Source organism: Nannobrachium achirus (genome assembly GCF_963921795.1).
Source record: "Nannobrachium achirus genome assembly, chromosome: 8".
In the NCBI taxonomy this organism is placed as follows: Eukaryota; Metazoa; Chordata; class Actinopteri; order Myctophiformes; family Myctophidae; genus Nannobrachium; species Nannobrachium achirus.
Window position 1 is genome coordinate 47,988,538 of NC_137817.1, and position 23,633 is coordinate 48,012,170.

Here is a 23,633-nt window from a genome sequence, read left to right on the forward strand (position 1 = left end):
AGTTTTGGTACCGGGCAAACGTCTATTTTCTATTTTGGGTCACGGGCTAAAACGTTCTAAAGGGCCATACACACTGAGCAGTATAACTATAAAAGTATATATTTAAAAATCTAGTTGATGGCAGTGTTCAGAGACTATAACAACATTGAACGATATGCTTGGTGGGAATGGCACCTAAGTGTACAGGACTAGGAGGCGGGTATGGTGTTGTAAGGTTGTTGTCTGCCGTCTATTGCAGAGTGTGTGTGTGGAGCAGTTAACGCTGGACTTTGAGCATCTCATAAACGAGGTGATCAGGAGCGAGGCCCCTCAGTTCTGCTCTCACACTGTTGAGGACTTTGATGTTTTCATACTGGAGGTAAACCAATGCACACAAGCACCAATACTGTATATACTGTATGTGTGTGTACTGTATATATTATTAAAATGTAGTTTGTCATTTTGGGGTCCTTGACATAAATAAAATTGAGAACCACTAACCCCACCTGGCGTTTCTGTACTTTAGGTTACAGCAGAGCGAATGGAGGAGTTGGTGATGCAGGAGGAGGTCTGTGAGGGGCTGAACAGACAGCCAGCAGTCTATGAGGCTGTGCAGGCCAATGTCCGAAAACAACAGGACAGGGTCAGGAAGCTGGAGCAGGGCAGGGATGACCACCTGGCAGTTGGGGAGAAGGTTCTGAAAAAGAACATCAGGGAGGAGCAGGGAAATCTCTGGGAACTTTGAGTATCTCATAAACGAGGTGATCAGGAGCGAGGCCCCTCAGTTCTGCTCTCACACTGTTGAGGACTTTGATGTTTTCATACTGGAGGTAAACCAATGCACACAAGCACCACCAATACTGTATATACTGTATGTGTGAAATCTCTGGGAAAATGGCCCCAGAGATGCTGGGGCCATTTACCATCACTGACATAAAGGGGAAAGTGGTGTACTTGGTAGGGACCAAACATGAGAAGCTAATTGCTAATTTGGACCAGCTGAAACGCTATATAGAGCCAGAGGAGAGGATTCCAGCAAAGCTTAAGCTAGCTGGAACCTCTTCTTTGGCTCACCCCCCTCCACCACTTTCCCCTTTATGTCAGCCTCCTGCTCCCCACCCTCCCCAACTGTCACCCAGTCCCTCCAGCCCTCTTCCTGGCCTGGACCCTGGGCCTGCACAGCCTCCGTTCAGCCCCTCTGGGCCTCCTCCTGTCCACCAATCACCACCTCCACCTCCATTCAGCCACTCTGGGCCTCCTCCTGGCCACAAGTCGCCACCACCACCACCATTCAGCCCCTCTGGGCCTCCTCCTGGCCACCAGTCCCCACCACCTGGCCCCCTCCACACCACCTCCAGCCCTCCAACCTGCAGCCCTAACGCCATTGGTAAATCCCATTCAATAATGTAACATCAAGAATAATAATGCCATCTACAATATCAAATGACAACTTTTTTCTTTTTTTTTTTAGTCCTCAACGATATATGGACCGGGGACGTCAAGGGTGTAGTAGTGTGGGCAAAAATGGGCCCATACGCACTACTCACCCTTGACATGCTAAGTGTGGCACCACAGGAAAAGCTGACAGATGCAGTAAGTCTTGTTTTGTGAGCAAGTGTTGTAATTGATATTAAAGTGATTTTTAATTGTATACATTTTTTTGTGTGTAGACAATAAATGCATATCTGACATGGGTGGCCAAAAGGGCCCAAAGGGCCATCCATGTCTTCTCTATCAAGGAGATGCAGTTGCTGTGGGACCAAAAACGGAGGGGGGTAAAAAACGTAAGTATAATGTTTGCTTTTAAAAGTCTGGGTTATGATCACACCATAGTCACAAATGTAATTATCAATTGCAGATCGATGTCCTTGCATTTGACGTGGTCATGGGAGTGGTCCAGAAGCATGACCACTACACTCTAGTAGTAAGTGAACTTTAATCAATGCAAATTATGCAACGATATTTACAACTAATCTTTTGAAGTATTAAAGTATCCTATCTGCTGAAGGTGATGTATGTCAAAGACAACAAATGCATATTCATAAACCCCTTGGGAGCAACACCTGCAGAAATCAAACACTGCCAAACGGTAACAAGGCAAGTAACTCCTAAATGTATTGTGCTTCAAGTATGTTCCATGGTTTCTGATATGCAAGTAACAAGGGAAATCTTTTTTTCCTCAGATCTTATATGCGCAGGATGAGAGGCGGGACCATCTCACATTGGCAGTGTGAAACCGTCTCTCATCCTGCGCAAAGAGACGCCGTTTCCTGTGGGGTGTTTGTTTGCAAAGTAAGATTATATAGCCTAGAATATGTGTTCAAATAACACTTTAATACATTGTAAAATAACATTAACCTGTGTTCTAAGATGGCTGAGCACCTGATCCTGGACACTCCTGGGATTGAGCAGGGCCTCCTGGGAGACCTCAAGGCAATGAGAATGAGCATTGCCCTGAATCTCCTTGAGGACTCTGGTACGCTTCAATCAGATTTACAGTATACACAGACACACCTACTGTAGTGTGTGTGCGCCCTCACCAAAACATTTGACTTCACTTAAATCAAAATATGTTTTACAGATGACATGACCAGCATATGCAGGTGGTGTGGGGAGGAAACTCCTCTGGGAATGGCAACTATAGATGACTGGGTAGGAAACCTTTAAAGTTCTTTAGATGGAGAGCAATTTTTTTTTAAATAAATAAAAACATAATAATAATAACAATGTATCCATCTTTTTCCAGATTCAATGCTCAACGTGTTCATTGTGGTTCCACTGGGTATGTGCAGATAAGCCTAATCTAAAGGAGGATTACGCCTGCGCAACCTGCACATAACCCAGTGGAATCACAATGCCCATCTCCACTCCACCTCCAGTCATTGTTGGTGTGTGTGTGTGTGTGTGTGTGTGTGTGTGTGTGTGTGTGTGTGTGTGTGTGTGTGTGTGTGTGTGTGTGTGTGTGTGTGTGTGTGTGTGTGTGTGTGTGTGTTTTAAAGAGCATTTGTGTTCAATCACTGCACACTAGGTGTGTGTGTTTTTTTTAATCACTGCACACTAGGTGTGTGTGTTTTTTATTATTATTATTATTATTATATTTATGTTTACTTTCCTTTATTTTTGTTCTTTTGGCCCAAAAAAGCCGACCTGATAAGGGCCTGCTCACTCCTCATGCATTGAAGGAAGCATGAGCTCAGTTTCAGGCTCCCCAGGTTGGCAGAGGGAGAGCAGTGCCCAAGATGATATCTTGAGCAATTGGCACTGAGTGAAAAATGGGTTACAAAATTGTGGGATAAAAAAATAGACCTAGTCTGGATGACCATGCAGACTTCTGCAAAGGTTAACATTGGAGGCCTATTTACGTGGCATGCAATTTTGACAGATGCTAGGTTCATTATTATCTAAAACCCTGGAGTCTGCAGAATGCAGATTATTAATTGTTCTCACAGTTTGCTGAGGCAACGTTTGTCTTGTTGCAGTGTACCCTGCTTATTGTAAGTCTCTCTGGATGAAAGCATCTGCTAAATGACTAAACTTTACGTTCAACCCTACCAAAGTACATTATGATGTATTTGTAAAGGTTACAACCTGATACACAGAAGCATACTGCAATGTATCACTGATCAGGAACAATCAGAAATGTGCCCGTTTGGGCCCTTTCGTGGCAATTATTGTTACACTGTAGAAGAGACTATAAAGGCAAGAATCGTACTCTTGTGTGCCATGTATGGTATGTGACAAATAAAAGAATGCTACTTTTGAATCATGTGGTTGTGTGATTTACTTGGTCCTCTTTATTTGCTCTTTGTGTAATGGGGGAATTTCATGTACATGGTGACTATCAGAGCATAGGGCTGTCCTGGATAATATTGTCAAGTCTAAGTGGACATGCCTAGCCTCTGTGCAACGGCTGCAACTGCATCTTATAACATAGGCTTACAACTTCTAGGTGATTACATCAAATCACCTTAAAATTAGACTGTTCATGAGGTCAGTTATGAGGTCATGCTATAAACTGTCTGAATAGATTTCATAATTAGAAGTTTGTATAAGAAAAGTACAGGGCAGTACATTTCAGATACAAGGTCTACTATAGGATTTAAAATCAAAGAAAGCACAATGGCTTGCTTACATTGGGGTTAATTAATACAAAAGAAATGTCAATAAAAACAAAAAACAGTATTCAAAAAAGGCTAATATTACACTCCAAACACGATCTTGGTGTAAGAAACAGTTCAAAAACGTTTTATTCCAACTCACAAGGAGACAGGTAAAATGTGCTTCTCTTAACAGCGTGTTCCCTCTCACATCTCCCTCCAGAACTAGTGTGTTCCCACAATGCTATTCCTCTGGAAACTACTACTGTGGTATAATACTGCCACCTATTGACAGGTGGACGCTACAATACTTGTAAATATCTTACTCTCAGACATGTACATAGTACTGTGTGAACAGAAATAATATCAACCTCTTCCTTTTACAGATATGACTATTATACTATTAGCTTTTCAGGTAGGAATAAACAGGTAGGTATGATGCCATTTTGACATGTGTGTAGTTATATATATATATATATGAGTATTAACAGACAGTCAAGCATAATCCTTACAGGTGCTACACTAACTTCAGACTAAGATTTTGTTATAATTTCATGACAGTCAAATCACTGGTACAAGGTCAACTAAAAGGAAATCCTAGTCAGCTTTTTGGCTCATTTACAGAGGAACCACTTTCGATATCTCAGATAACATAGGTACTCTGTAAAGGGAATTCAGTAACAAAGGGGTAAACAATAAAAAAAAAAGCAGTTATAAAAAACAATAATAATGAAGTGAAATAGGAGATATTTCCAAAGGCAAGAGGGAGGTAGGTATATGCCTTGGTCTATGGTCAGGGGGAGGGGCTTTGTCTTTTTTTATACCAGTTCGAGTTGCTATACTAGACTAACTTTATATCATGCGTCATATTTACAATTTCCAAGTAGGCTGTATACCATGAAGACTAAATCTGATGAATGATGGCGAGTGAGATGTTGAGAGACAAATCGGTTGCCTATTAAACAGCCGAGTTGGAAATGCAGTGTCAATGTCTCAAGTTAATCCATGTCGTCTGTGTGTGAAGGCTGTTTGTCTTTACTCTGTATGGGGAGTCCAAATGACAACCTGCGTGGCCATCGTGGTGCAGCGGTCTATGCTTTGAAACGGTGAATTTATGCCGAGAATGAGAGGAGATCGAATTCCGTTGACTTTTTTTTTAATTTTTTTATTTGTATTCATTAATTTATTGATGCGTTTATTTGTACGCTTTAATAGGTCTGAATAATGAATGGAGCCTACGTGACACATGTTTACTCATGGCAAATAGTTTTATTTTTAAACATATTGTAAACACAGTGACAGGAAGAAGTGGTTTGTTTGTCTTCCTGTTTCAAACAACAACAGAAAGCAACCTACGGCACCACGGTCCACCACAGCGCGACAACGTGACTACGTGAGCAGGCTTGTCAACTCTCCTGGATTTCCCAGGAGTCTCCTGGATTTTGAACCCCTCTCCTGGGAGTCTCCTGGATTGGCAAATCTCCTGGATTTCTCCTGGATTTTGTATCAAACTAGAGGTCTTCACGGGTCCAATTTGAACTACCCGAACCCAAAAGGACCCGGGGGAAATGGACCCGGACCCATATGGCCCCGTCTATCATTTGGAATTTGAGAACCGTTACCCGATCAGCCCCGAGACGTGATGGATCCGATCCGAACGGCCCCGCCTGTTATTAGAAAAATTGGATCCGAAACCCGAGCAGAACGGGAGATCCGAGACCCGAACCTGTCGCCCCGAAATGAAAGAATGCCAACGTTATTATATTAAGAGTTGTATCAGACATATTTCTTACCTAACGTCGCCACGGTGCTGCTGTTGCTGTCAGCGGCGCTGTGCCTCTCGCCAAAAGATGATCTTTTCCCAGACCAGTAAGTCAATGCGGACAGTTTGTAAATACAAATAAATCCATGTTTTTATTCCTTCTTCTTTGGCTAGCAAATGCTAATGCTATCGTTTTCTGTCGCATGTGTTGTTCATTATATCTTTCTGCTTTGAGTGTCCATTTTGCTCTGCAGAGCATGACAACACGCAATGACAACTCCATTGTAAACCGTTAACCAAAACGTTACGTTAATATCTTTGATAATAATAACAATCCAACTGATACAGTCAGTGTTGTTGTGACTGAGTGAGTCAGTTCTCACAACCAATGCAACAGATTACATGCTGCATCTTTAGTGCCATCGTGTGGCGTTATCTATTTGGTGCAGTTGTTGCGTTCGCTTTCACTTCAATCTCGGCCTGTCTCGGCTCCACTCGGGTAACAGGAGATACCCGGGGAACCGGGGCAGACGGCCCCGGCCCCGGCCCGCCCCGCGGTAAAAGCTCGAAAACGGCCCGTTACCCGGCTCGGGGCGGTTCGGATCGCGGGTAATTTCGGATCTCGGGCAGGTCCGAAGACCTCTATATCAAACTCCCAAAATTCACCAGAACACAGGAAATGACATCTACTATGTTAAAAAAATTATGGGGGAGGATCCCCAGACCCCCGTTTTAGGGGTGGGGGCAATGCATGCAAGAAAGATCATACAGATATTCACTTCAGTAATGACTTACTGTAAAGATGAGAAATCATTATTAAAGATGTCCTTTTGCTTCTGTCATCAAATCTGTACACCAACATTTGGAATTTTTAAGGCTGAAATTGCACCCATGCTAGTGTAGCCAGTTGGAAATTGAGCCTCAGAGGCCACCATTAAGCAGCTGCCTGGTCCACTTCCTCATTGATAATCAGGTGACTATTTAAATGCCCTGCAATACACCAGAACATTAGGATGCTGGTGGTTACTGGCTGTGGGTCTCGAGACCTGGGTCTTGCACTTATGCTTGTGTAATGCTGGTGCCAGGGTGAGTGATGTGTTTCAGGTTTATTGTTTTATGTTTATAATAATGTTTATCAGTTATTGAAACTAACTACTGCATTTGATAATGCAGGTCAATCAGGCTGAACTGATTGCTGTGGGGAGAGGGAGTGTTTAAAAGACAGTTGAAGGTATGCAAACAAGCAACTTGTTATACAGCCATACTTTGTGTTTGTTGGTTCACTAAATGTTTGTTTTTATATCCCCTCCTTCAGATTGCCACTGCTGCTTTGTTTAGCTTAGTTTATGCATTGATTTTATTATTTGTTCATGGTTTTTGAGCTATTTCCTATCAATTATTAATTATTATTATTAAATCTAATTTTGTTCATCTTTTCCCCCTATGCCAAGTGCTGTAACCAGGGTCCATGTGGTGCACGCAGCCAACCTACAACAAGGGGTTTTCACAATAGGTCTCACTAATAGCCCACAGTCCTACAGGTTTGTTTTATTGTTGTGAATGAGTGCACCTCTTTTCACGGTGACACTCTTTTTATTCTTATGCATGGTGTGCGTGTGAGTGCTGTGTTCCTAGGCTTTAGGTGTAGTGAGTGGCCTATCACTGTAGCTGTTTAGCTTAAACCCCTTTGTTACCAGGTTGTTGCCCACTGGATCTGTATTACACTTGCGTTTTCTTTCTGTCCTGAAATATATTTTTGTGACTATTAATAAATGGCAAATGTCTGGGGCCAACTCACGTCTCTCTCTCATTGTTCTGATCTGTGTTTGGGAAACCCAATTTATTGAAATGATACAGTATATATTTATTTAATTCTGTTCCCTGGTGCAGATACAATCATCAGGGTGGCGTTGTCATACATTTATTAAAAGTAAATTCCTTGCCACCAGGTTACATTCTGGCGCTGTCGGCAGGGTTTCAATGAGATTAAAGAGACGTGAGATTTTATTTTATTTTATTTGTTTTATTGTTGAAATGGCTCAAAGGGAAAATTGTTTATATTAACAAAGCAGCAGTTGGCGCTCCGTGGGACCGGTCGATCGCTCCCATCTCCTCAAGTCCTACAACAGAAGTGTCTGTTCACTTCCAATGCCTAGTGAGCTCCAGGACTTGGTGCAGCAGCTACAGGTCGAAATGGAGCAACTACAGAGCAAACAGGCAGAGGCTCATCTCTCCAAGTCAGCACTTTGTCCAACATGCAATGGTAACAATATGGACTCATTGCCTCCTGAATATGTACTCTATGTTCCGAGAGAACGGAAGTGTCCTGTATTTAGGGGGGCCTCAGGGATCCCAGTAGAGGACTGGGCTGAAGAAGTGAAGGCTACAATCAGGGCTCGACACCTTAGGCCTATTGATCATGCTGATTTTATTTATGACCATTTGGAGGGGGAGGCAAAAGATGAAATTAGGTATAGGCCCAGGTCAGACAAAGAGGACCCAGAGCGAATACTACTCATTCTTCAGGACCTGTATGGCTGCACTAAACCTTATGTTTCTCTCCACCAGAGTTTCTTCTCTAGAAAGCAACTGGAGGGTGAATCTCTACTGGAGTTTTCTCATGCCCTTTGTTGCCTAATGAAAAAAATTGAACGTTTTGTCCAGGATCGAAGGCCTAACTATGCCACCCTGCTGCGTGACCAGTTTGTGGAGAGTGTCTGTAACTCTGACCTACGCAGGGAATTGAAGCGGGTGGTACGTAATAACCCTGACTATTCCCTCCTTCAGGTCAGGGCTGAGGCTGTCCGCTGGGAGTGCGAGAGGCGGACAGATGAACATGGGGGTAGGAGTTGTCCTCTCCCTGCTTCATGTGCCTCCCAGCATGTGGGTAAGATGCTACCTAGTAATAGCCCAGCTATGGCAGAGATGGTGGAGCTTAAAAAAATGATGCAACAGCAGCAAGAGCAGCTTAACAAACTAACACAGGCCTTTACCAGAACCCCACTACCTGTGGCTGTCCGGAAAGGTACACATGTCAAACGGCTAACGGCCTTCCAGGCATCCAAGTCTGCCTTGCCAGAACGATCAAATACTGAACTGGCTGCCCTACAAGCTGCTGACCTCTCTATAAGTGCTTTATTTCCATTCTGGCAGGAACGACGGATGCCTGGACGCTTTGAAAAGCAGGACCTCCCTTTCGAAACCCTGGGTCTACTGAAGCAGTGGAATCGTCTCACCTTGGAGGACGGGCTGCTGTACAGAGTGTATAGAAGGCCAGATGGAGGGGGCAAAGTCTATCAACTGCTTCTGCCAGAGTGTCTGAGGGAGGAGGTTTTCCACCAGCTACACCGTAACCATGGAAGTAAGGGTGCCGAGCGAACCACTGAGCTGATACGGGAGAGGTGTTACTGGCCAGGTATGGGGAAGATGATCCAAAGCTGGTGCCAGCAGTGCCAACGATGTACCTTCCTGAAAGACACTCAAACTCGGGAAAGGGCCCCTACTATTCGTCGGGTCATCAGCCCCCCTAAGTCAAGAGGCTATATCTACACAGAGCGGTCTAACAGTCCAGGGGATGCAGAGGAAGAAGAAAATGGTGAGCTCTATGTCCTTGTGGGCCCTGCTGCCTCCACAAGGTCACGCCGAGATGCCCTGGTAGCTGACTCCTCCTCCCCTGCGCCTTCGGTAGCACTGAGCCCTCCTCCTGCCCCGGTGAATCCACCAGCCCCCCCCTGCGAAGTAGTACGAAGGTCTGCCCGCGAGACAGCGGGCAGACATTCAAATCTCCATCATCTACCAATGAAGATTGGTGAAAGGGTTCCTGGTGTAAGCAACACAACATCAGCTATGTTTAGGCCTTGGTGATAGACTAGTAGTTCATTGTCGGGACGACAATGGAAAAAAAAGTGGGGGTAAATGTAGCCAGTTGGAAATTGAGCCTCAGAGGCCACCATTAAGCAGCTGCCTGGTCCACTTCCTCATTGATAATCAGGTGACTATTTAAATGCCCTGCAATACACCAGAACATTAGGATGCTGGTGGTTACTGGCTGTGGGTCTCGAGACCTGGGTCTTGCACTTATGCTTGTGTAATGCTGGTGCCAGGGTGAGTGATGTGTTTCAGGTTTATTGTTTTATGTTTATAATAATGTTTATCAGTTATTGAAACTAACTACTGCATTTGATAATGCAGGTCAATCAGGCTGAACTGATTGCTGTGGGGAGAGGGAGTGTTTAAAAGACAGTTGAAGGTATGCAAACAAGCAACTTGTTATACAGCCATACTTTGTGTTTGTTGGTTCACTAAATGTTTGTTTTTATATCCCCTCCTTCAGATTGCCACTGCTGCTTTGTTTAGCTTAGTTTATGCATTGATTTTATTATTTGTTCATGGTTTTTGAGCTATTTCCTATCAATTATTAATTATTATTATTAAATCTAATTTTGTTCATCTTTTCCCCCTATGCCAAGTGCTGTAACCAGGGTCCATGTGGTGCACGCAGCCAACCTACAACAAGGGGTTTTCACAATAGGTCTCACTAATAGCCCACAGTCCTACAGGTTTGTTTTATTGTTGTGAATGAGTGCACCTCTTTTCACGGTGACACTCTTTTTATTCTTATGCATGGTGTGCGTGTGAGTGCTGTGTTCCTAGGCTTTAGGTGTAGTGAGTGGCCTATCACTGTAGCTGTTTAGCTTAAACCCCTTTGTTACCAGGTTGTTGCCCACTGGATCTGTATTACACTTGCGTTTTCTTTCTGTCCTGAAATATATTTTTGTGACTATTAATAAATGGCAAATGTCTGGGGCCAACTCACGTCTCTCTCTCATTGTTCTGATCTGTGTTTGGGAAACCCAATTTATTGAAATGATACAGTATATATTTATTTAATTCTGTTCCCTGGTGCAGATACAATCATCAGGGTGGCGTTGTCATACATTTATTAAAAGTAAATTCCTTGCCACCAGGTTACACTAGTAAAGCAAGCCTGATAAAAGTATCAAACATGCACAAAATTCACCAGAACACAGGAGATTAAATCTACCATGTTAAAAATGTTCTGGGGGAGGACCGCTTTAGGGGTGGGGGCAATGCATGCAAGATCATATAGATATTCACTAAGTAATGACTTACAGATGAGACGTCATTATTAAAGATGTCTTACTTTGCTTCTGTCATCAGATCTGTACACCTACATTTGGCATATTAGGCTGAAATTGTACACATGCTAGTAAAGTAAGCCTGATAAATGTATCAAACATAAACAAAATTCAACAGAACACAGGAAAATATATCTATTAATACGTTTTGGGGAGAGGACCCCACAGACCCCGGTTGGGGAGTTCCGCGCACCCCCCAAAAATAAATCTCCTGGATTCTGACAATCCAATGTTGACAACCCTGCTACGTGAGTGTCCTACATTTCTTAATCTAAACAAGATTCAGATAGGTATTTTTAATATAGTTTTAAGATAGGCACTGACGCGGACAGCTTCGCGTTTTGTCGCCATGTCCAACATCTGCCGTTTCTAGGACGACGACCGACGCCGTCTGATCTTAAAATGGTCTCTTCATAAAATAAATATCTTTGCAGTAGTTTTATAGCGTAAATATCTTTGCAGTAGTTTGCTCATAATGTGTTAATGGAGCAGAACATGTAAACTGTTTAAACTATGCTGCAAATGTGCGTGTCGATTGAGACCGTTTACATGAACAACGTTAGGGGAAAGTATACAAAAGTATACATACATAGACCTACATACATTGCGTTCACTGTCAAACGTGATTCTTACCTGGGCAAAATGACGTAGTAGTTTGTCTGCTTTCTGTGCTTTCTCTGTAAAAAAGATGGTTCAACAAAATGTTCCTCCGTAGAAAAAGTTTAGTTGCTGTTGTCGTCTCGAAAATCAAAGTAGCTGTGTTGTTGTCTTTTGTCGTTCGCGTGTTTGTGTGTGTGTGAGGTGTGCGTGCGACTGTGCGTGCGTTACTTGAGGGGAGGGGGCAAGGGGAGGGCAGTGGGTAGCCGTGACATAGGCCTAGGCAGGCAGAGCCGTTGCCATGGTTACCAGCTGCGCGAAATTTAACAGTTGCGTCTAGGGTTTGTTGATAAACTCACACGCGCCGCTCGCTGCATGCCCTAATGTAGACGGCTCTGGGCCTAGGGTGCCTAGGGGGCGGGGCCAAACACGCCCCCTGCAAGAATCTCCAGTCTGCTCCAGACGAATGAGCTCCTCGCAAGCTAAGAAAGCAGCGTGTCACCACACCATATATGGTCATCATCAACAAACCAAAACGTGTCACAAGGAGGTGACGTGGCAGAATTTGGCCCTATAAAAGGAGATCACAGCCACACATCAGTCGATCTACAAGCACACAATGATTTCAATACTTAAAAGCCAGCTACTAGCCAGAAATTCTACTCATTGTTAAGATACACATGGATAAAGTACATTGAACAATTCTACTCATTGTGACTTCATGGATAAAATAAATTGGACAATAATACAGTTTTTTGAACGTATACATGCCGGAAGACGGGAAGGTTTTCAATCCCATTATGACCAACAACAACAAAATGGAGAAGCCCTTCAACGACATGGAGAAGAAGCCTCTCACTGACGAGGAGGAAGGAGACAAGGGGACGATCGGAGGAGAGGAGTCCAGGGAGAAGATGGAGGCATCCAAGGAGGTGGAATGGGGGGAGGGGGCGGGAGAAGACACAGAGCTGAACATTTTCAACCAGATGAAAAAAAAGAAGAAGCCTAAGGTGTTTGACCGCCAACTCGAGGACGGAATAAAAGACCTGAAGATCACTGAGCAGACTATGGAGGCTATGGAGGAGGACGGCGCCGATCTCATGTTTCCGGCCAAGAAGAAGAAGAGGTCAAAGAAGGTCCACTTCGATGATGGAGAGACGCAGGAGAACGACGACGCTCTGGAGGGCGACAAGCCTCCGGTACGTCTGGCCTTGGCCCCAGACTCAGAGAGAGAGGAGTACGAGGAGTTGCTCGACCGACTCTACAGCAACATGAGGGAGAAGAACCCGTCCATGGTGCCCGGAGAGATGAAGAGTTTTCGGTGGAAGCCTCCTCAACTGTTCCGCGTTGGCACCAAGAAGACCTCCTTAGTGAACTTCACAGACATCTGCCGTCAGTTTCATCGTCAGCCAAAGCACCTCATGGCCTTCCTCTTGGCCGAGTTGGGCACGAGCGGCTCCATAGACGGAAACAACCAGCTTTTGATCAAAGGCAGATTTAAAGCCGTCCAGATAGAGGAGATTCTGAAGGGATACATCAAGGAGTATGTGATGTGTCACGCCTGCCGCTCCCCCAAGACCATCCTCCAAAAGGACACGCGTCTCTACTTCCTGCAGTGTGAGACGTGTCACTCCCGCTGGTGCGTCTCTAGCATCAGGACCGGATTCCAGGCCCTCACGGGCAAGAGGGCACAGATCCGCGCCAAAGAAAACTAAACATGCTTTTACCTATGTTCCTTTGAATGTAACTCAGATTTAGACTGACAAGTGTCAGTTGTTGTTTGTTTGGATATTGTATGTTTATGTTGTGATGTTTTATGTGATATATGTTATTTTATGTGAATAAAGAATAACAAAAATGAAGAATGTGTAGTAACAAAACTGTCACCTCCGTTCATCTACCGAAATGTGAGCCAAAAAACTAGGTTTGAACCTCCCCAATATTTTGTCATGGCCTGAGCCAGTTGTGACATTCTCTTCCTCTTGTCTAGATAATTCTGTTGAAAAGATGCAATTGGAAACGGCAAGTGTGGTTGCTGTGATGCGAGTCATACTCGCAAATTAACCATTTGAATTTTCACCATTCAGCAAAATTAATTCACTAATATATTAATGGTCATATATGGAGATCTCTTTGTCAGTCCCTTTTATGCACAGAGACATCATGTTACCGCGCTGTGCTATATATGGTGATCCCTAATGTTATCATATCTTGGAATGCCCATTTATGGACATATACTGTGTCAGTCTCATCATGTGGTCTATGATGTCAGTCATCTCCATATTTGGGAAAAGTTTTTTTTTTTTTTTTACAAAGATGGATGGAATAAAGTTGGACAATATACAGTAGTCACACTAATACAAATCATGAAAGTAATTAAACAGACAAAAAGTTCCCCCCCACCGGTAGTTCATAGACCCCAGTTTGAAAACCTGTACTCTGGCCTGTACAGTACCCTTGCAGCTGCATCATCTTCTTCCCTTTGTCCTCAGCATCCCTATTCCCCGCAGAGCCACGTCCACTCTGGAGATCAGCTTTTCATGGAAGTCCCACAGCCGGGTGTCGGCACATAGCTGCTCCATGGTCAAGCCCTTCTTTATGGTTTCCTTGATGCTGCTATGTTATTATTGTAAGACCATTTCTTTTACACGGTCCACCGTGAGATTTAACCTCTCAAGACTTCCATGCTGTATTGATGTGGTACCATAGGAGAGAACACTACAGGCAAATGTTGATAAAAAATAACAATTCTTCTACATTCTCTAATTGTGTAGACCAGGGGTCTTCAACGTTTTCAGGACAAGGACCAGGGACCCCCACAACCTTTTCACCTTTAGTTTCCATATAGTTTCATTGTTTGACAGCACAATCATCAGTGTATTTTGGATTCATGTCAATTTGTGTTTTCAGATATTTAAAGGAGTAGTTCACCCCCAAAATGACTTTTTTCTATTGATTACTCGTGCCATGGAGAGTAGAGTTCAATAATATTTATTGGTTTTTGTCGCATTCCTAAGACAAAAATTTGATTTGAGTAAATTTACCCCCATTGATTCCGGATGGTGACCCGTTTCGAAACGGGTCACCATCCGGAATCAATGGGGGTAAATTTATTGTTATCACATTTTTGTCTTAGGAATGCGACAAAAACCTAAAAATATTATTGAACTCTACTCTCCATGGCATGAGTAATCAATAGAAAAAAAGTCATTTTGGGGGTGAACTACTCCTTTAATCTCTTGAACCGTCAATACAAAAACATTTTTTTTACCGAAGTAACTCTGTACTTAGTCTGCTCTTTTTCACCAAAAAAAATAGCCGATTTACAAGCTTTACTTTAGATCTGCTATTTTTGGCTAAAGTTCTCAGAATATGGGCGCTAGGGTTCAAGTGGTTAATATAAAAAAGGAGAAAAAAAAGTTTCTATCACACAAAGATTTGGAGGACCCCCTGTAGTAACTCTGAGGACCCCCTAGGGGTCCCGGACCCCCTGTTGAAGACCTCTGGTGTAGACTTATTGAAGCAATAATTTAACTCTTGAGAGCGTAAAATGAAACCAAAATCACCCGAAAGGGTTTTACACTCTCAAGAGTTAAAGATATACAGTATAAGGGTCCTTTTGGTTACAAACTCCACATCATTTAGTTGGGGACCACATGGAACCCCTCAAGGACCACTGGTGGTTCTCGGACAACTGGTTGAAAACCACTGATCTAATGTAGTCATAAATAATGTACTGTATGCTTGTTGTAGAGAATAGTGGAGAACGAGAAAGCCAACACAGAGAAGATCTCCAAGCAGAAAGTGGACCTGCAGTCCCTCCAGGGCCTACCTGGATCAGACCGTCGTGCCCATTCTGCTTCAAGGCTTATCAGTGCTGGCCAAGGACAGGTAGCTTCAATGGGATCACTGATTTTATCATTAGAAATTCATATTAGGATCTACTAGTTTGCAGTCTACATCTACAGAAGTAATTTCTTATTCTCTCCTTCTGATTTCTTCTCTTCCAGACCACCGAATCCAATTGAATATTTAGCAGCTTAGCCTACCTTCTCAAGAACAAGTCACAGTTTGAAGACCGAAATTAGACCCTGGACCTGAATAGACCCTTAGGCTTGCCCACCTGCCCCCGGCAGGTAAATAAAACCTTCGGGCAGGTGAAGTTTGCTTTCAGGTTGCCTGACCGGGCAAGTGCTCATTTAAGAGAGGACGCAACCGTCTATAAAGACAAAAACAGATATCTGTCTAAACACCTGAACATGCCAGCACACTCCTCTTCTGGTCTGCGGAATGTCAAAAAAGAGCACTGTTTTTACTGTTGCTACACTTAAAAATGTAAAAGAAGTGTGAAACCATAGACATATTCAATCATAGCTATAGGTATTTGGATTTGTAAGTATTGAGGTACAGTATGAACTCTTTATCGCACAGCCAGAGAAAGTAAAAGAAATAAGTTGTAGCTGTCCCAGCAATGGGGGGGCTAGGTAAATATTATTTTATTGTTGGTTTGGATGGAATTTTGCAACTGCTGAATGTATTTGCCAGACCCAGGGGGTCGGCCTACATAAGGCTTTGTCGGTCTGTCGGTCGGTCGGTCCCTCTTTTCCTCAGTGTCCCTCTTTTCCTCAGTGTGCCTGTGTTTGCCTCTGACTGCTCATCTGCCCCTCCCTTCCCTTGCTCGGCTGATTGCCTTGAGTGCCGTCACCTGTACGGGACCAGCAGAGTTGAGTTGGCTGACGAGCTGCTGAGACTATAAATTCCTGTGTGTTCATGTGTTAGTTCAGTGCTGCAAAACATTTGCCCCACAGCCATACTAGTGAAAACAGCCCATCTACAAGCTCACAAACATTTCCAGCTGCTCAGCCTATAAAATCCTGTGTGTTCATGTGTTAGTTCAGTGCCATACTAGTCAAAACAGCCGATCTACAAGCTCACTACGCTTTGTTGCTGAGACTATAAAATCCTGTGTGTTCATGTGTTAGTTCAGTGCCATACTAGTGAAAACAGCCGATCTACAAGCTCACTACGCTTTGTTGCTGAGACTATAAAATCCTGTGTGTTCATGTGTTAGTTCAGTGCCATACTAGTTTTCATTGCGGGTCTGGCACAACCAGGTGACCTGGTCTAGTTTTCTTTGGGTGACATTGTGTAGGTTTATGGTGTGATCTAGTGCCATCTGGGGTTCAGGTAGGCTACTGTCCTTTGTATGGCACAGGTAGGCCTAGAGGTCACATGATAATTAGCAATTACCAATCACTTATAGAGGGAGGCCACCTGCTGAGGCTTAGGTAGAAGACTGATGAGAACAGAGCACACTGGGTGCTACAGAGAGGAGCTCTCTGAGTGTTCTCCAATACAAAATATAAGACAGAGCCAAAAGGTTGGTCTCTACAAGATAAGAAAGAAGAGAACCTTAACTACTCCTAAATATTGGTACAGAAGGCGCACACGGTATGTCACCTTTTATTGTTTTGGTTGTCATTGTTTTGTAAAGTTGTTTTGTTTGTACATCTTGCATTTGTCTTTTATTGTTGTATAATCATTCCATTGTTTAGTTGTATGTTTCACTGTGCTAAAAGATATGTTTGTCATTTATTGCAGTTTCTCACGGTGAATTTTCATCGGGAAAATAAAAGACTCCTTGTGAACATCATCAGTTGAGCCGTAGTCCATTCTGTACCAGAAGAGCACTTTAGGGGCAGTTACAGTGAGAAACGTCAGCCTTCACTGCCAGCCAAGGTGGACGTCAGGAGGCTACAGAGGGCGTCGGCCATTCACCTGGCAGTGAACCTCGACACTGCGGTCTGAATCTCTACACAACAATCTAAATCTACAGTACGCAACATTGGAGAGGAGTGTCTTCAAGGCCACGCATCAGCCTGCCTGTCTGCTGCGACATGTACACCTGACCAACCGGACGGCCCGTGAGCTAGAGAGGAGCAATAAGTTGGCGCTGTGGTGGAGTTGGCCACAAGAACGCAGCGTCGTCTCCTTTCAGCTTCCTATGAGAGGTGGTGGATCGTTCTGTGTGCATAAGAGTCAAAATATCCTTGGCTTAGGATATCACAGGTCAGACTGGTGTGTGTGTGTGGAAAAGAAAGCACTTTGAGAAGTTGATTTTATTGTTGGAAGGTTGATTTAAAGTAATATTGCACACTGCATTATTTTATTGTTGGTTGAATACTTAAGTTGTTTATTAAACTATTTAGTTATTCCACTGCAATAGTAATTTACAAACTGACTAGGCTACCAAGAGTTTAGACACTTTAAGATTTTCTGACAAGAGCAAAGGTCACTGTATTTGGAGTATGCAACAATGCAAAGTCACTTTATTCTGGGGTGTCCTTTAATTTGGGCACTTTAACCTAATGGAGAAATGGATGGGTTTACCCCAGAACAGATTTCTGCAGCTTTAGAAGAAGAAAAGTTATACCTAGAGGAACTATTGGAAACTGAAACTGAGTCAGAGAGAAAGTTAATTAATGAGAGAATAACAGAAATTGATGCATACTTTGCACAGTTTGTAAAGCAACCTGAGCCCAAACCTGAAATTAACATCAGTGTACTACAGTCAGAAGTGGAAACCCACCCAACACGATTTGTTAACCATGAAATTCAAACCCAAGAGAGAAGGTTTTTGTCCTTATATAATACATTTAAAACGGATGTTGAATATGCTAGACTGAAAGTAAAAGAACAATGCTCAAAAAGTGAATTGGAATGCTGTGTGCTAATTCTAAAGAAATGGGAATCTGACATAAAGGGACAATATGCATGTTTGTGGGAGCTGACCACTCCATGTCAGGATTTGAGGGGGAAAATGTCAAGCTGTGTCTTAGTGACAAGTGAAGTAGTTGCTCTACTGAGAAGGTCCTCAGCTGAGTCTGAGACGATGGCGTTTGACTCGGACGGCACCCAAAAGGAGAAGTTGGAAATGATGGTGCCACAAAGAGACTTGGAAGTCAAGGAGGTGGACATGGACACCTCCAAACATTTCCTGGAGCCAGCACCAACTTCTATGGAAGCAGAGTGTTCTCTCTGTGCAGTGGAGAGCACCTCCTCAGAACCCCCTGATCATGTGGCCATAGAAGTAGAGCAAGATGTACTGCATACTAAATCCTGTGAAGAAGGCACAGAGAAGAAAGCAGAGACGGCTGTCTCAACTGGGGGGGCCGCAGCCACCAATCCAGTTCCCTTTCCCGTGCTGGGCACAGACGGGGCCACCAACTCGGGGCCCAGTGCTGAATGCCCAAAGAGGGAACCTTGCCCAGTGGACGGCGACGAGCAAAGCCAACAACCAGCGGTAGCACTGCGGAGAGGGGGAGGCCCAAGAGGTCCTCAAATCATTCTAAACCCCAAAGAAAAGACAAGAGAGTGGGTGAGACTGGGCAGACAGAAGCTGAGATGGCTGGTGGAAAACCCAAGAAAAGACACAAGCGGAAAAAGACTAAAATCACGGCGCCGGATCAGGAAGAGAAAAGGAAGAAATGGAAGGAGAAAAGTCAAGATGAAGGTCCATGGGGGCAGTGGAACTTAAGTCGGAAAGGTTTGACAAACAACCTCCAATTCAAAGCTTGAGCTATTTGAGAATGGGTCCTAAATGAAATTGGTCTCACTAAGGTCTCTAAAAGCAAAGGAAACCTTAAAAAATATGTATCAATGTTGGTTGGTTAAAGGGTTAAATAATGTGACTCTTTGGTTATTTCAATTAGAAAATTACAGATTTATACAGCCCAAATAGTCCTTGTAGCAGTATGTAAATCTTTGTAATTTTGGGGGCAGTGTAGCTGTCCCAGCAATGGGGGGGCTAGGTAAATATTATTTTATTGTTGGTTTGGATGGAATTTTGCAACTGCTGAATGCATTTTTCTTTGGGTGACATTGTGTAGGTTTATGGTGTGATCTAGTGCCATCTGGGGTTCAGGTAGGCTACTGTCCTTTGTATGGCACAGGTAGGCCTAGAGGTCACATGATAATTAGCAATTACCAATCACTTATAGAGGGAGGCCACCTGCTGAGGCTTAGGTAGAAGACTGATGAGAACAGAGCACACTGGGTGCTACAGAGAGGAGCTCTCTGAGTGTTCTCCAATACAAAATATAAGACAGAGCCAAAAGGTTGGTCTCTACAAGATAAGAAAGAAGAGAACCTTAACTACTCCTAAATATTGGTACAGAAGGTGCACACGGTATGTCACCTTTTATTGTTTTGGTTGTCATTGTTTTGTAAAGTTGTTTTGTTTGTACATCTTGCATTTGTCTTTTATTGTTGTATAATCATTCCATTGTTTAGTTGTATGTTTCACTGTGCTAAAAGATATGTTTGTCATTTATTGCAGTTTCTCACGGTGAATTTTCATCGGGAAAATAAAAGACTCCTTGTGAACATCATCAGTTGAGCCGTAGTCCATTCTGTACCAGAAGAGCACTTTAGGGGCAGTTACAGTGAGAAACGTCAGCCTTCACTGCCAGCCAAGGTGGACGTCAGGAGGCTACAGAGGGCGTCGGCCATTCACCTGGCAGTGAACCTCGACACTGCGGTCTGAATCTCTACACAACAATCTAAATCTACAGTACGCAACATTGGAGAGGAGTGTCTTCAAGGCCACGCATCAGCCTGCCTGTCTGCTGCGACATGTACACCTGACCAACCGGACGGCCCGTGAGCTAGAGAGGAGCAATAAGTTGGCGCTGTGGTGGAGTTGGCCACAAGAACGCAGCGTCGTCTCCTTTCAGCTTCCTATGAGAGGTGGTGGATCGTTCTGTGTGCATAAGAGTCAAAATATCCTTGGCTTAGGATATCACAGGTCAGACTGGTGTGTGTGTGTGGAAAAGAAAGCACTTTGAGAAGTTGATTTTATTGTTGGAAGGTTGATTTAAAGTAATATTGCACACTGCATTATTTTATTGTTGGTTGAATACTTAAGTTGTTTATTAAACTATTTAGTTATTCCACTGCAATAGTAATTTACAAACTGACTAGGCTACCAAGAGTTTAGACACTTTAAGATTTTCTGACAAGAGCAAAGGTCACTGTATTTGGAGTATGCAACAATGCAAAGTCACTTTATTCTGGGGTGTCCTTTAATTTGGGCACTTTAACCTAATGGAGAAATGGATGGGTTTACCCCAGAACAGATTTCTGCAGCTTTAGAAGAAGAAAAGTTATACCTAGAGGAACTATTGGAAACTGAAACTGAGTCAGAGAGAAAGTTAATTAATGAGAGAATAACAGAAATTGATGCATACTTTGCACAGTTTGTAAAGCAACCTGAGCCCAAACCTGAAATTAACATCAGTGTACTACAGTCAGAAGTGGAAACCCACCCAACACGATTTGTTAACCATGAAATTCAAACCCAAGAGAGAAGGTTTTTGTCCTTATATAATACATTTAAAACGGATGTTGAATATGCTAGACTGAAAGTAAAAGAACAATGCTCAAAAAGGGAATTGGAATGCTGTGTGCTAATTCTAAAGAAATGGGAATCTGACATAAAGGGACAATATGCATGTTTGTGGGAGCTGACCACTCCATGTCAGGATTTGAGGAGGAAAATGTCAAGCTGTGTCTTAGTGACAAGTGAAGTAGTTGCTCTACTGAGAAGGTCCTCAGCTGAGTCTGAGACGATGGCGTTTGACTCGGACGGCACCCAAAAGGAGAAGTTGGAAATGATGGTGCCCCAAAGAGACTTGGAAGTCAAGGAGGTGGACATGGACACCTCCAAACATTTCCTGGAGCCAGCACCAACTTCTATGGAAGCAGAGTGTTCTCTCTGTGCAGTGGAGAGCACCTCCTCAGAACCCCCTGATCATGTGGCCATAGAAGTAGAGCAAGATGTACTGCATACTAAATCCTGTGAAGAAGGCACAGAGAAGAAAGCAGAGACGGCTGTCTCAACTGGGGGGGCCGCAGCCACCAATCCAGTTCCCTTTCCCGTGCTGGGCACAGACGGGGCCACCAACTCGGGGCCCAGTGCTGAATGCCCAAAGAGGGAACCTTGCCCAGTGGACGGCGACGAGCAAAGCCAACAACCAGCGGTAGCACTGCGGAGAGGGGGAGGCCCAAGAGGTCCTCAAATCATTCTAAACCCCAAAGAAAAGACAAGAGAGTGGGTGAGACTGGGCAGACAGAAGCTGAGATGGCTGGTGGAAAACCCAAGAAAAGACACAAGCGGAAAAAGACTAAAATCACGGCGCCGGATCAGGAAGAGAAAAGGAAGAAATGGAAGGAGAAAAGTCAAGATGAAGGTCCATGGGGGCAGTGGAACTTAAGTCGGAAAGGTTTGACAAACAACCTCCAATTCAAAGCTTGAGCTATTTGAGAATGGGTCCTAAACAAATGAAATTGGTCTCACTAAGGTCTCTAAAAGCAAAGGAAACCTTAAAAAATATGTATCAATGTTGGTTGGTTAAAGGGTTAAATAATGTGACACTTTGGTTATTTCAATTAGAAAATTACAGATTTATACAGCCCAAATAGTCCTTGTAGCAGTATGTAAATCTTTGTAATTTTGGGGGCAGTGTAGCTGTCCCAGCAATGGGGGGGCTAGGTAAATATTATTTTATTGTTGGTTTGGATGGAATTTTGCAACTGCTGGGTGGGTGACGTGACGTAGCGTTTTCGCTGTCCTCGGTGTCAAACATGTATAAATAAAAAATATATTTGTCAAAAACCTTCTGAATATTGTGCAGGACATTAAGCTTTATGTGAACTTACTCAAGATTAAAACATTTCATTCCTCATTTCTTCAGAATCTTCAACCAAACATGGTAAATGTCATCTGGTGTGACTGTCCCGACCTTGTTTCTCAAAGTGGGAACTTGAATAAAACTAAGAAAAAGAATTGCTAAAATTCATTTAAAAATGAATTTAGGCAAAGAAAATGTCTATTTGTGAGCCTATATCTTTTCAAAGTCCAAGCATAATGTTTTCAGTCATTTCTGATCAAAAAGATTTTGTCCCCCAAACCAAAATCATCTGGTGTGACACTAGTTTGGAAAAATTACAGGCAATAATTTGGACACCTACTGGGCTAGAGAGGTCCTTCTTCTGTAAGGCTATTCAGCACTCCCAGCACAACTGCAAGACAGGTGTCTGAGGTGAGTTATGATTTTAACATTTTCATGAAATGCCATCTTGTTGAAACTTTGACAAGTGTGGCACTTCTGGATGTCATCTGGTGTGACACCTTTTTCATTAATAAAGCAAAAGTTATTTGAAACTTTGGTCATAATTACATGTAAATCGAGGTTGTTTTGTTATAGCTAGCATGTTGTTAGCATGCTGATGTGTACCTGGTAGCCTCAAGGTAGTCCTAAATGCAGAAAACGTCATCTGGTGTGACACTTCGTCATCTGGTGTGACATATCTGCTTGTCACGCCAGATGACTTGATTGTCACACCAGATGATATATACTGTATTTTCCTACAGACATAACAATAAATAACAAGTCCCATGTTTCTTTTGTCCATTTAAAACATTTTAACATGTTTAAAACAACGTTTTAAACATTTTTACATAATTTAATTTAGCTTCATTCGGTGATACAGCAAATTCATCAGACAGAGCAGAAACCCCTTCACAGAAACCTAAACCTTATATTGTGGTAACACTTTATAATAACTATCCGTTATAAGCAGTTAATATAAGACACTTGACAACAGAAAATGGGTGGTACAGAAAATGTGATTTTATTATTTCCAAAATACACAAACATACTGTATAGTGATGAATGAATGGATATGGAGGAAGGGCATTTAAACAAAACCATAGCTGTTCTTATCCTTACTTGGATACAGCAAAACAAAAAAAAAGAAGGAAAAAAAGTAGGACTACTAGTTATAGATTTAGCACAATTCAAATAAATTGATTAATTTGGACTCACTGGTGTGTTCAACCAGAGGCTCAGTGCGATTGCAAGTCATCAGCTCAACTGGCTTCATCAGGTGAAGCAGTTCAGACACATCAAGGAGAGCATCCAACCCAATGAAATGGTCTTGCATATAGACTTTTCTGAGAACTATGCATGTAAACTA

At 43.1% G+C, this 23,633-nt stretch overlaps 1 protein-coding gene across 1 annotated transcript; it reads left to right on the forward strand.

The window, feature by feature from the left end:
- Window positions 1–12,361: 12,361 nt before the first annotated feature.
- Window positions 12,362–13,309, forward strand: LOC308290171 (eukaryotic translation initiation factor 2 subunit 2-like; the record flags this gene model as incomplete). Its single annotated transcript, XM_080731946.1, has 1 exon — window positions 12,362–13,309. One exon carries the CDS (start codon window positions 12,362–12,364, stop codon window positions 13,307–13,309), a length of 948 nt encoding a protein of 315 aa, XP_080588072.1.
- Between the last annotated feature and the right edge of the window lie 10,324 nt (window positions 13,310–23,633).